The 16,290-nt window shown below is 36.4% G+C and overlaps 1 protein-coding gene across 1 annotated transcript; it reads left to right on the plus strand.

Annotated features, from left to right (window-relative positions):
* LOC109821418 (5'-adenylylsulfate reductase-like 4) lies at positions 3,018–6,882 on the plus strand. Its single transcript, XM_020387603.1, has 3 exons — positions 3,018–3,525; positions 6,511–6,698; positions 6,783–6,882. Exons 1-3 carry the CDS (start codon positions 3,331–3,333, stop codon positions 6,880–6,882), a joined length of 483 nt encoding a protein of 160 aa, XP_020243192.1. The 5' UTR covers positions 3,018–3,330.

A 16,290-nucleotide genomic window follows, 5' to 3' on the forward strand; every position in this document is an offset into this window, starting at 1 on the left:
TACCCAAGCTTGATTGGTCTTCAATAAGCTCTACTTTGTAATCTCGCGGATGAAGCTTGAACTTGATCCTTTAACTTGAATTGCAAGGCTTCACCGACATTCCGCCAACCTCCTTTGGATATGATCGTTGAAGCTCTATTCCATCCATCCTCCAACAACGTTGTTTGTCTACAATATATAGGAATGCACAAACACTAGACAAACAACATTAGTAGTAAATTATTTGTAAATCATCATCAAAACAAGAAGGCTAACAGCGGTTACATCCCATTAGCCCCACTTATGAGCGAATTAAGGGGGCGGTTACACCCCTTAATCCCCTATAAATAACTAAGAAAACAGCTTAGTTCATATCCTGGATTTTAGGGGGCTGGATCTTTCATCCTTCTCTTGGGCAACAAAGAAGAGATCTTTGGGGGGGAATTGCTGGAGCTTTGGAGATCAGCAACAGGAGTTTTTTTCATCCTTGGCTTATAGACCGATTTCGGTTAAATCAACTCTTTCATAGAGTTTCAAACTCGTTCAGAGTTCTCCACAACGTCAAATCGTGAGGAGAAGACCACGTTCCAGTGAATCAAGACGTTCGGATCGTCAACGGAGAGTAAATTCGACGCGATCATTCGAGGGAGGCACTTCATCGCCACTGTGAAGAACCCAGAATTAAACAAAGGGGAGAATCCAGATTAATTCTCCTCTCTTTTGTAATCAGAAAATCCAATTGTAATTGAGATTAAATGAATACAGATTAATTTTCCTTCGTTTCTTTTACTGCAAATTTTCCCACAAATAAGGTCTAAGATTGAATCTGTATTTGACACATTGAAAACCCATTTCAAGATTTTGTGTGTTAAGCCACATTACCGTTTTAAGAGTTTGTGTTCATATTTAAAAACTTTCCCCAAACTTTTACCTTTTTTAGAGCTCATTTGCTATTTTTTAATTAATTTCTAAAAGTCCAGTTTTTCAAATATATTGCTGATATAATTCTGAGTCTGGTTCATGGATGGCTGGTGGGTGTTTGGTTGGTTGGTTGGTGTTCATGGATGGCTGGTGGGTGTTTCCTAGTTTATTGGCAGATGGGTGTTTCCTCGTTCATTGGCTGGTTGGTGTTTCTTTACATATTATTTCCTGGTTTTTGTTGGTTTTCAGTTTTGTTTTTGTGCCGACTTTGTGGCTGTTTGTGATGATGATGAGCTCATGTTGCTGTTTGAGTTCTTGGAAAATAGATTTTATGTGCACACATTGTTCATGTGTTGTTTTGTGTTGTTGGTTGATGTTGTTGGTGCTGTTTTGTTCAGGTTGGTTCTCAGCCAGGTTTTGTGCACATATGACCAGTTTTGGAAGAGGTGCTGCTCATTCATATATGCTCAGGTTTGTTCTCAACTAGTGGTATGTTAGTTCTAGTTGAGCCCCTGTTAGTTCTAGTGGCTCTCGTTTTAGTTCTAGCTGATGTCATATTAGTTTTAACTTTCAGCTAGTGTTATTTCTAATATAAGCGTTAGTTCTAGTGGTATGTTAGTTCTAGTTAAGCCCTTGTTAGTTCTAGTGGTTCTCTTATTAGTTCTAACTGATGTCGTGTTAGTTCTAACTCGCAGCTAGTATTATTTCTAATATATGCGTTAGTTCTAGTGGTATGTTAGTTCTAGTTGAGCCCCTGTTAGTTATAGTGGCTCTCGTATTAGTTTTAGCTGATGTCGTGTTAGTTCTAACTTCTAGCTAGTGTTATTTCTAATATAAGCGTTAGTTCTAGTGGTATGTTAGTTCTAGTTGAGTCCATATTAGTTCTAGTGGCTCTCGTGTTAGATCTAGCTGATGTTTTATTAGTTCTAACTTCCAGCTAGTGTTATTTCTAATATAAGCGTTAGTTCTAGTGGTATGTTAGTTCTAGTTGAGCCTCTGTTAGTTCTAGTGGCTCTCGTGTTAGTTCTAGTTAAGCCCATGTTAGTTCTAGTGGCTTTCGTGTTAGTTCTAGCTGATGTCGTGTTAGTTCTAACTTCTAGCTAGTGTTATTTCTAATATAATTGTTTTCTTCTAGTTGTATGTTAGTTCTAGTTGAACCTTTGTTAGTTCTAGTGGCTCTCGTGTTAGTTCTAGCTGATGTCATATTAGTTCTAACTTTTAGTTAGTGTTATTTCTAATATAAGCGTTAGTTCTAGTGATATGTTAGTTCTAGTTGAGTCCCTATTAGTTCTAGTGGCTCTCGTGTTAGATCTAGCTGATGTTTTATTAGTTCTAACTTTCAGCTAGTGTTATTTCTAATATAAGCGTTAGTTTTAGTGGTATATTAGTTCTAGTTGAGCCCCTGTTAGTTCTAGTGGCTCTCGTGTTAGTTCTAGCTAATGTCTTATTAGTTCTAACTTTCACCTAGTGTTATTTCTAACTTCTCGTGTTTTTCTACAATGAGGATAATCTTACCATGGTAAATTTAAACACTTTTTCCTACCTATTTCAACACCAACCAAATACAAGAAAAGTAAAAAATGTCAAATCAACAAAAGTTTTTCTTTTTTTTATGCAAACAAAAAACAATAAAAGTAAATACATTGGTTTCCCACCATCTTTTACATGTGAACCAAACCAAAACAATCAATATCTTGGAAAAGTTTAGAAAACTCAAAACTTGAGTTTCTTTACATGGAATTAGATTTCCTTATATCTATGAAACGAACCAAACAACCCCTTTAAAGAAAGATATTTGTCCTTTTCAAATAACCACTGACACATGATGATGGCCAGCTGGATAACAAAGTGTCCAAATGGGTTTAATAAGTGCAAAAGCCGCAAAGTTTAGGATGGTTTAATGTGTTAAGTGCAAAAGCGCCACAGTCCAGGGGGTTTTCTGTAATAAACTTCCAAATATCTACGCGTAAAAGCGTCCTTGATCACGGCGGTAATGCGGTTCGGTCGTCACATCGTCTAGCACGCCCGCTTGAAATTCTCTTGTCGTTCCTACCCCAAAAGTAGAAAACGAACGGTGGGCCGTCCAAGGGCCCAGTTTAGACGAACGGCCCAGATTCCTCCTGTCAACTGATCGGCACGTGAGCTCCCATCCTCTTCGTCATCGTCCATCGTTCTCCCTCCCTCTCTCTCTCGCCGGCTTTGGAATAAGAAAAGGAGAAATAATTTATTAATTTCAAGAGAGAGAGAGAGAGAGAAGAGGTCGTAAATAATCACCTCTCATTCTCTTTGATCGGCCGCCATGAATGGCGACAGGCTCTAAGATGCGCCGGGGCCGCCCTCCCTCTATCCTTCGCTTCCCCTTCTCTCCGAAGCCCCCGATCTAGGGTTACGGTTAGGGTTCCGATTACGCTCTATTTGAAAGTCAAAAAGATGGAAGAGAGGGTTTGGAGAGGTTCCGCTCTCCTGATTCTCCTTGTTCTGTTCGCGTCGGCAGCCGGAATCTCCGGCGAGACGGAGAAGTGCTCTAGGGCTCCGGCAGTGGACTCGATCTTGCCGCCGCCTCGAGATTCGTGCCCGGCGCCGGAGTCGACGGGTGACCGATTTAGATCGGTTGGTGTAATCCAGGTGCGGTTTAATATTTTACTGAAATTCCTCTTTTTTTTATCAACATATAAGCTTTTGTTTTTCGGGATTTAAGAAGGAGATTGCTGAATTGTTTTTTAGCTTGTTTAGGAGCGCTCCAGATTGAACTAAATCAGTGTTACCTTTTACTTCACGGAAGCAATTTTTTTTCCTTTTCATTTTGTACTTAATTTCACGTATCTATGGTTGCTGTTAGGCTTTGATATGTAATTTGTAACAGCTTGAATCAATAACTTCATAATTACTTCCTGAAAAATGCTAGCTTTGACTAATTATTTAGTCCATGGAAATCATTCTATGATAAATATTCATTTTATCACGTATCACATGTGGGTGAGACTATTCTCTTCACCTAAGGGGAGCACATAACTGTTACTTAATCTCTTATTCGATATGATGGTTGAGAAGCTAAATGCGTATCAATGATTGCATAAACCCTTCTTCAGTGAAATATAATCATGGAAACAGTAAACATTGTTTTCCAAAATTGTTGTCATTTTCTATTTCTCCCATTATCGGCAATAAGCATTCGAGACTAAAATGTTATGGCTCTTTGCTACTAGTTTTCATGGAGGTCTAATTCTTGTCACACATTCGCTTTTGAATGATTTAACTGTAAAAAATAATAATCATGCAAACCGTTAGAAACCTAAGAAAATTGAAGATCATAAAAATCCATAGACGAATCTTGGAGGGAAAGGAAAATTGGTCTAAGAAAATAGTTCAGGTGTCGATGAAATGCAAAAAAAGAAACAAAAGAAGAGATGGGGAAGAGAAAGAGATGAGCCATTTGAGCGTACATCATGGTGTCTGTGTTTTTTTGTAGTTCTTTACGTTTGTTCTTACTGATTTGCAGTCACTATTGTTTGATCTGTCCCTCAAAAGCTTATGATTGTGTGTGGGAGAGGGGGTATAATTTTCTAATCCATTTAACTTTGCAACTATCACAATATGGATGGAATCACAGTCCATGTTAACCAAATTTGTTATATGTTTAAGTTACAATAGCCATTTTTACATGTATCTCCTATATCCATGTTAGAGTATAAAATTATGACCCAAAAACCTCATCATAACTTCAAAGTTTTAGTATGGGGAAGGGAATAAGTTGCTATTTGTGCAGCCTAGGTGTAAACCCTACTTGACATGAATGTCATAAAGTGTCCTTGCATACTATAGCCACTTTTACAAAATACCTCATAGTACCCTTGCTAGAGTATAAAATCATGACCCCCATTCCTCATCATAACTTCAAAGTTTTGGCTAGTAGCACTATTTTTAAAAACCTCCGCCTAGTTCGCTTAGGCGTTCGCCTTGGCCTAGGCAGTACGTAGGCCGCCTAACTAGCGCCTAGCGCCTAGGCGGTATTTAGGCTGCCCACCTAAATTTTACGAGCGTTTAGGGGAACATTGTCTGCTTACGTGAATTGTACCCTGTAGGTCTTGGTTGTGATTTTATGTGTTGTAACCTACACGTCCTCCAAACTCCATTAACCTCCAAATATGAACACCTCAACTACCTCCTCCGACCTTCAACAAAACCTCATCGACCACCACTTAAATGAAGAAAGAAATCCGTCTAGACACCGGTCTGGCATCTAAGCTTTTTGTAACATTGACATTCACTATCAATTATTGTAATTAAAAATAAAAAAAATATCTTAGGCTCTAGCCTTGTTAATTATTATTTTGACTATTTAGTATCTAAGTATGCATGATTTATTGTGGAACTAAAATTGCTATCTTTTTTGAAAATTTATATGAATTTAATACATATTGTAATTTGAGTTGAGATGAACTTATAATTTGAGTTGAGAAGTATAAACATACAAAGAGCTATTGTAATTGGTAAATCAAGCAATTTAGTTAATAGTATTGGTATTTTAGTATTTATGCATCTTTGATTGAGTATATATATATTTATCTTCAAGTATCATAATTAAAAAAATAAAAAATAAAAAATAAAAAAAATACCCAGAAACCGCTTAGGCGTCCGCCTAGGCGACTAAGCGCTGGGCGCCAATTCCGACGCCTAGAAGCGCCCAGCGTTTAATGTAACATTGGCTAGTGGAAGGGAGTTAAGATGTTGTCAAAGCAACCTAGGTCCAATTCCCACTGATTGTGCATTTAAAGCAAATTCAAAATAGTGTCCATGCGTGAAATAACACAAGTTTTAGTTGATAGCCCTAGTTTGAACCCAAACCTACATGTGTATATAAAAAAACTATAATCCTCCTTACCACAACTTTGAAGTTTTGATGGAGTGGAAGGCGCTTTAAGAATTCTAATTATTTAACTTGTTAAAATTGAACTATATCTGAAATCAACTATGACACATGCCGCGCATCTAATCCCTATTTTTTATAAATAATTTCCTTATGTAATTAAAATTATCAACCTGGTTTTCATTCTACAAGGCTTTGTGTATGAATGGACACTGGAAATCACATAGATACAATGAAAAAACTGAAGCGCACACAAACACACAATTGAAATTGAAATTTCTGAAACTTGATAACCACCAAAATTATCAAAAATCAAAAATTTTGAAGGGACTGAAATGGAAATTGCTCCCTAATATTGTTATTTGGTTAACTTGTGTAGTTCCTTAGTTTCTGCATCCCAACAGAGTTTTGTAATGCAATGGTCCTTTCGCCTACAAGTAACTAAGAAAAGTGAGCGCCTTCTTGTTCTTAGGCAGGAATGATTAATCTTATTGCTTTTTTCTATGGCTCCATTGGATTCTTGAAAATAAAATTGGTTCAACATAATCATATACCTTAGTTTTATTATGCTCAGTATTATAGTGATGCCCTTGTTAGCATTATCAGATGTTTGGTTTGTTTTGCCAAGTTCAGTAAGCCATTGATATTTGTTATTTGTTTTGTTTGTGCTCTTGGGAAATCTGATGCTAGGAGTTGAGCATGCTTGCCCACTGATTGGCCTTTGTTTTTTCTAACTTCTTAAGGGGGATGAAATGGCGCTGCAGAGGGCATTAAATCTCGTGTACAAAAATAGGGAAGAATACGTGGCTGTGCTATTCCACGCCTCTTGGTGTCCTTTCTCAAAAATTTGCCATCCAAACTTCAACTTTATGTCTTCAGTGTTTCCCACAATCCGTCATTTTGCATTTGAAGAATCTGTTATCAGGCCAAGGTACAAATTGACAGAATTCTTATATATATAGTTGTAACCACTATCACAAATGTGTAATCATAGATGGTTTGCTGTAAATGATAGCATCCTCTCGCGGTATGGTGCTTCATGGATTCCCAACACTCTTTCTGTTGCTACTAAATTCGACTTGCTCGTTGTTGGCGAGTATCAGGACCACTACTGATCAGTCTGAGTGCCACTATTTCACAGGTATGCCCTTGTAGGATGCCAAATAGTGAGCCTTTACTTAATTTTGGTTTATTGCTACATAACACGGGCACAAATTACGAGAAACTAAATTAAGTGTGTTATTTCTCATATCTGAAAGAATATTTTTGCCACATAACATAGTTTGTCTCACTATGTACTTTTTTCCAATTGGGTATACTAGTATTATTTCTCATTATTTAAAAGAAGTTGATAATTGTTTTATTTTCTCCAATTAGCCTCCATGTTAGTTCCTTTTTTCTTGAATTGTTTAGAAAAGACTGAATTAATTTTGTTCATATATTATTTTTGGTGTCAAGGAAGAGGAAGAGGAGACTTGACCTCTAATTCTATAATCTGGAAACCTTGACCTTACGAGCTTAAAATTGGGTAACTGATTAGATTTTCTTACCTGCTAACTGGCTATCCAGGGTTTATAGCTACTCTTGTAACTGCCTTTTTAGAAACTTGAATAGCCAAAGAGGGTTGACATTATTGGCTCCGCCAATCCTTGGACCTTAACAGTTGTCTTCTCAACTTAAAAGAGTTTGGGAAATGGTTTGATAGTGAAGATGATGTTTTTTCCTCATGATTCAATAGTCAATACAAACAGTTGGTTCTCGTGTTACTTAATATAAAAAACACTGATGATCATCTCTTTACTTCTTAGAATTAGCTAACACATACCATAGTTAGAAGACATCCGGAGTCTGCCGAAATTTTGTCGAAATTAAAAGAAAGAGTTCCGAATTTATCAGGTATTTAGCATGCAATATTCATTCCGTATCCTGCTTTCAGTTGAATCAGTTTAGTGGGTTTTTTTGTCGCAATTGGTTCTGTAGACCAAATGCACAACTGATGCTGGCATTTCTTTCATACATATGCAATCCGTTTAGATCTCTTTTTATATGCAATAATTGATTTGACGTGCATGGAGAGAGGTAATATTATTATTTAATTGTTATTTCATGTGCATGCAGAGAGCGAAGATTAGTATTTAGTAATTGTTGATGTACATGTTGAAACAAAAAATTAATGCTTACCAGAAGTCTTAAACTGTCAGTTTTTTATTAGAAAAGCTGGATTAGAGAGTTTATGTTTAATATTTAGGTAGCATTTCTGTAGTCATTAACTTATCGATGATGTAATAATTCTCTTTAAGTATGTTTTTAATAAATCCGTTCAAAACATATAAAAGGACATTTGGTTGGTTACAAGCTCATTAACCTTTTTTCAAAATTCAATACAAAAGCTATAGTCTGGGAATTGGAGCACCTAACTTCTACTAGGTTGTAGTAGTCTGGGAATTGGAGCACATAACTTCTAACTAGGTTGCAGAGGCGCCGCTGAGGCGGTTCTTCCGGTTCTGCAGAACATGGCTCCCCACTTGGGGGACCCATTCCTCTCTTCCAAGCCCCACTCCTCTCTTCCTCTGCTCGCCTCATCTCTCCCCTCACCGCGGGGGTGATTAGGGTCTTATGCTAATCTAATCTGATTTTATGCCAATTAAAACTAATTAATAAATATATTCTTGCAAGATAGATATACAAAGAGTTATGTGCAAGAATATGGAATATACACAAAGTGATATATCCTAGCAAAGAGGTATACTATATGATATATGCAAGGATATGCAAACACAAGGGGTAAACTATATGAGCTAGATAGTGGATCATATAAATAATGAGCTAATGACAATGGCGACAAGAAATATAAACACAAGTATAAATAAACGCCAAAGCATACTCAAACACAAGATATGATCACGGAGTTCGGACCTTCCGTCCTACGTCTCCGCTCCCCACCCCCGGGGAGAAATCCACTATCACAACCGGGTTTTCTACTCTCATCCGAATAACGTTTACACCTCACAGTGTCGGTTTTCAACGCTCACCGATCAACGTCACTCCTCACAATCGGTTTTCTAGTTCACCGAAAACTTTACAACACTCACAATATAACAAATATAAATTTGTTCTCTACAATAGATGAGAACTCAATGAATCCTAATATCACTAAATCACACACTACTATCCAACAATATATTGTATGAAACACTATAAGCTCAAATGTGGATAAGTGTGATAAAAGAGAATAAATGAAATCTAACTCAATCAACAAACTAGCAATAATAATGTATAAATAATCAAGGACAAATTGCTAGAGAATAGAGTTAGAGAACTTCTCTATAAAACACGAGAGATTGAAGAAGATTGAGGATGAATTCCTCAATTTGAAGAGCAAGCCACCTCTTGTTAAACCAAACTAAAACTCTTAAACAAACTTTGATAATCTTTTAAACTTTTGTTAAAAACACACGAAAAACTCTATTTGCTGAAGAAGACATTATGGGGTTTATATAGGAAGAGAAAACAGTGCACAAAACCCAATGAAGACTAGCAAAATATCCCAAAAATCAAGAACCAGATTTTTCTCAGAACTAGCCGTTGGAGAGCTTATCAGTCGACTGACGGGTGGTGCCAGTCGACTGATGAGCTGGTCGTTAAATTCAAATGCCAGCTTTTCAATCGACTGATGAAAACTTATCAGTCGACTGACATGGTCAGTCGACACATCAGTCGACTAAAATGGAGTTGAGGCTAAATGAAGATTCCAGCCATATTTTTCAGTCGACACATCAGTCGACTGATCACAAGAAATCTGCCAGAATCAGTTCTGAAGATGATTTTTGAAGCTCTATTAAAAATAACAAATAATTTCTAAAAAATATAAAACTTTGGGGAAAGTTTATGAACATGAATATGAACATGTTGGAAAAGGAATTTTTCAAATAGCTCTTCCCATTTGTAAAAACATTTGAATATGCAAAAAGGCTAAAATACATGACATGTTGTTTTTGTCATTTTGGTTCAAATCAACAAATGAAAACTTGTATATACTTTATATGGGCATAGTAAAGGATATTAACATAGTTTATATGACCCAAAACATATTTGAATGTATTTTGCATAAAAACCTTTGTTTTAATGAAAAATTCATAAATGATGTATGTGTGTGTATTTGAGCTCATAGAATGTCACACAATATATAAACCTATACTAAGTATACCAAGAAGAATTCTTCTGAAGCCTGTGCTTGAATTGACTAGAGATGTGCATAGCTTCAATAAATGAGTTGTAGGTCAAATTCTTGTATATACCTGTATATGCTAACACAACACTAAACAAGATACTGAAAGCAAGATCAGTGGTAAATTGTTTGTTAAAGCATCATCAAAACAAGAGGACTCAACAATCTCCCCCTTTTTGATGATGATAAACAATTTACTAGTGTGAATAACGGTTCAATAATTCCACTGATATTAAATACACAAAAAGTTGCAATTATACTCACAAACCAACCAAGTCATACTTATACTTTCTCCCCCTTTGGCAACATCAAAAAGAGGGAAAGGTTGTAGCTAAAGAGGCTCCCCCTAAGAATGAGCATGGGTGAGAAGACAAATAGGGATTCTCCCCCTATTTAAATGCCTGTAAGAGTGGTTAGAAGATGCAAAAAATATTTGTGAAATAATAGTATATGGAGAACAAGCATATTCAGCATATCCATGCATGTATGCATAGGCATCAAACACACAAAGATGTCAAACATATAAACCATCACATAAGATACCAAAACACATAAACCATCATATAAACAAAGTGCTACATAACATAGTTTTCCACAATCATAATCCAAAATACATAACAGGTGATAAAACAAATAAAATCTACATCAAGTAGATGAGGGTCCCGATCCCTGAGATGGCTTCAAGATGGTGAGAATCTCTGTGAGTTGGTGCCCCAAGCTCTCAACTTGGCACCCCAAGCCATGAACACTTCCTGCCAGCTCCTCCTGTCTGCGCTCGATGCCACCTAGTCGCTCAAGAATCAAGGACTCAGAGGGATGAGATGAAGTAGATGGAGAGAGGCGAGGAGGCCTGTAGGATGTATCAGATGAGGAGGAATCAGCAGAATCTACAGGCTCTGAAGATGGAGTTGGTGGTTCTGGAGATGGAATTTTATCGAGAGCGTATTGGGTTGGAGGGATACCCATACGGTTAAGAGCAGCTGAGTCAATGAAAGGACGAATCCTAATAGAAGGCTCATTTGAAACATCGACATCGAAATGCTTGAATATAGTAGAGAGGATGGCTCCGAAGGGTAGGAATTTTGTATGAGAGGAGGCCATGAAGTCAAAGATGATTTTCCCCCATAAGAGATTTTTAGAACCTATAATCCCATAGATGACACAAGCTAGATCTTGGGAGTAATGATCATAACCCCCAGTCTTGGGGATCAAGTTATAGCTAAGGATTCTCCCAATAACCTTTGCGAGGAAGGTGGTGTTGTGGGGGTCAAGAGGAGGATGACGACCATGAAGGAGAACTAGTGGAACAATAGCTGGGTCGGCAAACTCGATTTCAGAAAGATGAGTGTCCCCCTAGGAATCCCAAGAATCTCTGCAAGCTCGTTTGCGGTAAAGGATAGGTTACGACCCTTAACGACAGATGTGATAATAGGAGTGCGAGGGTCGGAAGAGATGACTTGTAGATTTGCATAAAAGAGCTGTACGAGATATGGATAATATGGTAGAGCATTTTTGGAGTCAAATAAGTGATATAAGCCAACATCCTTAAGAACAGTATTGACTTTTAGATGTTTACACATCAAAATTAACAAATCTTCCGGGAAACATTTTTAAACGGCAGAGGTCACGATATTTACCAAGAAGAGAAGGAGAGAGTAATTGATTTTCATAGATCACAACATTTTCAGTTGTAGGATTTGGGACATTAGGGTTTGGAGCAGGGTTTTGAGAGGATGAAGCCTTGCTACGATTTGACCTAGGTCGTTTGTGGCTTCGATTCATGATAATAGATAGATAGAGATTTCAAGAGCAGATAAAATACCTGAGAAGGAAGCTCCGGCCACGAGGGGACAGAGAGACAGTGATCGCCGGAGGAGAGAATGAGGGTTTCGTCGATTGGAATAGAGAGAATTCGATCAGTTGATGGAGAATTGGGGATGATGAGATATGAGGAGAGATGAACGGTCGAGATTCAATCTCTCAAGGAGATGAGCGGACAGGAAAGCTGGGCGAAGCGGGTCGGATCAAACAAAACAACAAAATTTTAACCCGCAAACCTAACTCTGCTTTAGCGAGTTCGTCAGTCGACATACCAGTCGACTGATGTCATCAGTCGAATGATTTATCGACTGAAGTGCTGAAAAACAGTTATATAGACTATTTTAAAAGAGTTTAAAAAAATGTTTAAAAGCCTATATGATATTAATTATTCCTATAAAACCACATATCAACCATATCTCAATAAACATAAAAAGTTTTCAAAAAAATTTATGTGTATAGTAATTTTACAAAACAATTTGAAACATATCCTATAAGACAAAAATCATAAAAGAAACTCAAATTAATTTTGTAAAGGCATTCAAGTATTTTTGGTGCTGAAAGAATTTTGGACATGACTTCCATCTTTTAAATCCAAGGCCCTAGGGTTATGAACCCATTGGGGCGTGTTTTGTGCATGGATACGGTCAAAACAAAAATTATATAAATGATCTTTACGATTGTAATTTGTGCAATGAAAAGGTTGAAATAATTTGCGTTGACCAAATGATTGTGCACGGGAAATATTAGAAACATTTGCAAACATAGATGAATTATTTGAAGCTTTTTGCAAATGTGAAACATTATTAAAACAAAACTTTCCTAAGTGACCAAATCTACCACAAACATTACATTTATAAACATGTGGTCTACTAGAAATATTTGGCAAATGAGACTTATTTTTTAAATCAAAACAATATTTGGTCAAATGACCAAAACGATCACAATGATCACACTTGAACACACTAGCATGCTTATGATGAACTTTGTGAGAATGAGCATGTGAATGTGTAAGTGTACAAGATGAAGAAGCTACATGAGATGCAGGAGCATTAGAATTCTTATTAGTTTTGTGTGCATCATAACAAAACTTAGCTAAATGACCTTGACGGCCGCATATAGAACACTTATAAGTTTTGCTATACATGTGTGCATAATGAGTGGATGATTTTGATTTAGTCTTGGCACACATATCCATAAGCTTCTTATGATTGTTAATGTATATTTTTAAAGTTGAATCTAAAGATGAAATACTATTTTTCATAAGATTCAAGTCTTCATTTTTAGGCACATATGTACTTTTAGAAGTAGAACATAAATAGTTATTTATAAAAGAAGCTGTATCATTCTTTATGTTCTCTACTTCTAACATGGCATCAATCTTAGCATGAGATAGGCTAGCAATAGATGAGATCAAATTTTTATTTTCCAAATTTAATAAGTCATTGCTTTCTTTAAGCATAGTATTTTCATTTTCAATGACATCAAATTTGGACACTAGCTTCTCATGATCGGATTTTAAATTATCATGCTTGCATTGTAAATCAACAAAATCTTTATGCAATTTGTTAAAGACATGCAACAATTTTTCACTAGCACAAGCAAGTTCATCATTAGGTAAATCATTAATGGTTTCGAACTCGCAAACCTCACTAGGGCTATCGCCTAATGGCCGTGTGCATGAAGCTCCGTATGAACTTGAAGCGGGATCCTCCAAAGCTTGTCGGATCGCCTCCAAGTCTCCTTGATGTGCTTCTAAAAATTTCCAAAGTTTGTAAGCACTATCAAAATGAACAAACTTGTTAGACATAGATGAATTAAAAGTATTTAGTAAATATTCTAACAAAATATTATTCATTGTAAACATATGATGATCATTCTTATTCCATTTGGATTTCTCCAAAGTGGGCATAATATAAGCATCATCTATAATTTTTCATAAATCAAAGTGTTTAGATTGAACAAAAAGTTTAAATCTAACACACCGGCATTTTAGAGCAGAAAAGGCTTGAGCTTTTGGTGATTTGGAGCAAGAGAGAGTCTTCCTTCTTCACAAACATCCTCAAGAAGCTTTTGCCGATTCCTAAAGATCTAAGCTCTGACTTGATCTTTCAAGCTCTGATACCAATTGTTAGACCCTAGAGGGGGGTGATTAGGGTCTTATGCTAATCTAATCCGATTTTATGCCAATTAAAACTAATTAATAAATATATTCTTGCAAGATAGATATACAAAGAGTTATGTGCAAGAATATGGAATATACACAAGGTGATATATCCTAGCAAAGAGGTATACTATATGATATATGCAAGAATATGCAAACACAAGGGGTAAACTATATGAGCTAGATAGTGGATCATATAAATAATGAGCTAATGACAATGACGATAAGAAATATAAACACAAGTATAAATAAACGCCAAAGCACACTCAAACACAAGATATGATCACGGAGTTCGGACCTTCCGTCCTACGTCTCCGCTCCCCACCCCCGGGGAAAAATCCACTATCACAACCGGGTTTTCTACGCTCACCCGAATAACGTTTACACCTCACAGTGTCGGTTTTCAACGCTCACCGATCAACGTCACTCCTCACAATCGGTTTTCTAGTTCACCGAAAACTTTACAACACTCACAATATAACAAAGATAAATTTGTTCTCTACAATATATGAGAACCCAATGAATCCCAATATCACTAAATCACACACTACTATCCAACAATATATTGTATGAAACACTATAAGCTCAAATGTGGATAAGTGTGATAAAAGAGAATAAATAAAATCTAACTCAATCAATAAACTAGCAATAATAATGTATAAATAATCAAGGACAAATTGCTAGAGAATAGAGTTAAAAAATTTCTCTATAAAGCACAAGAGAGGTTGAAGAAGATTGAGGATGAATTCCTCAATTTGAAGAGCAAGCCACCTCTTGTTAAACCAAACTAAAACTCTTAAACAAACTTTGATAATCTTTTAAACTTTTGTTAAAAACACATGAAAAACTCTATTTGCTAAAGAAGACATTAGGGGGTTTATATAGGAAGAGAAAACAGTGCACAAAACCCAATGAAGACCAGCAAAATATCCCAAAAATTAAGAACCAGATTTTTCTCAGAACTAGCCGTTGGAGAGCTTATCAGTCGATTGACGGGTGGTGCCAGTCGACTGATGAGCTGGTCGTTAAATTCAAATGCCAGCTTTTCAGTCGACTGATAAAAACTTATCAGTCGACTGACATGGTCAGTCGACACATCAGTCGACTAAAATGGAGCAGAGGCTAAATGAAGATTCCAGCCATATTTTTCAGTCGACACATCAGTTGACTGATCACAAGAAATCTGTCAGAATCAGTTCTGAAGATGATTTTTGAAGCTCTATTAAAAATAGCAAATAATTTCCAAAAAATGTAAAACTTTGGGGAAAGTTTATGAACATGAATATGAAGATGTTGGAAAAGGAATTTTTCAAATAGCTCTTCCCATTTGTAAAAACATTTGAATATGCAAAAATGCTAAAATACATGACATGTTGTTTTTGTCATTTTGGTTCAAATCAACAAATGAAAACTTGTATATACTTTATATGGCCATAGTAAAGGATATTAACATAGTTTATATGACCCAAAATATATTTGAATGTATTTTGCATAAAAACCTTTGTTTTAATGAAAAATTCATAAATGATGTATGTGTGTGTATTTGAGCTCATAGAATGTCACACAATATATAAACCTATACTAAGTATACCAAGAAGAATTCTTCTGAAGCCTGGGCTTGAATTGACTAGAGATGTGCATGGCTTCAATAAATGAGTTGTAGGTCAAATTCTTGTATATACCTGTAGGCTGTATATGCTAACACAATACTAAACAAGATACTGAAAACAAGATCAGTGGTAAATTGTTTGTTAAAGCATCATCAAAACAAGAGGACTCGACCGCAACCGCCATCCAAGCCTTCTCCTCCCTTTCCTTCGCCACCTTCCCCCTTCATCGTCCATCGCCTCCCTGTCCTCCCAAATTTAGAACCGGGCCCCCAAATTTTCAGCCACGCCTCTGCTAGGTTGTAGGGAACTACCTTTTCTTGCTACTGATTAATTACCTTATTGGCCCCTGGGAATCTGGAATTTTTTTTTGGAAATTTGGTAACTTGTCACGTCCCCAAATGCGCAACATGATTTGACATATGTGGCAATGGAAACCTGTTCAAAAACCACATGCTATTGCTAAGCCTGTTTTGCACATCCATATTACAAATAAAATTTCACATAAAAAAACTTTGTTAATATAGAAGTCTCAGAGCAAAAGCAAAAAACTACACTTAACAAGATCACTCTAATAGGTCAAAAGACTCTTGTTACATCAACATAAATCATCTCTAAGATGACCATAGACTTTAGCATCAAAGCATTCTCTAATAGATTCTTTTCATGTCCCAAATCTTTGAGCTACAATAGAGCTATCTAATTC

Source organism: Asparagus officinalis, chromosome 8 (assembly GCF_001876935.1).
Source record: "Asparagus officinalis chromosome 8, Aspof.V1, whole genome shotgun sequence".
Taxonomy (NCBI): Eukaryota; Viridiplantae; Streptophyta; class Magnoliopsida; order Asparagales; family Asparagaceae; genus Asparagus; species Asparagus officinalis.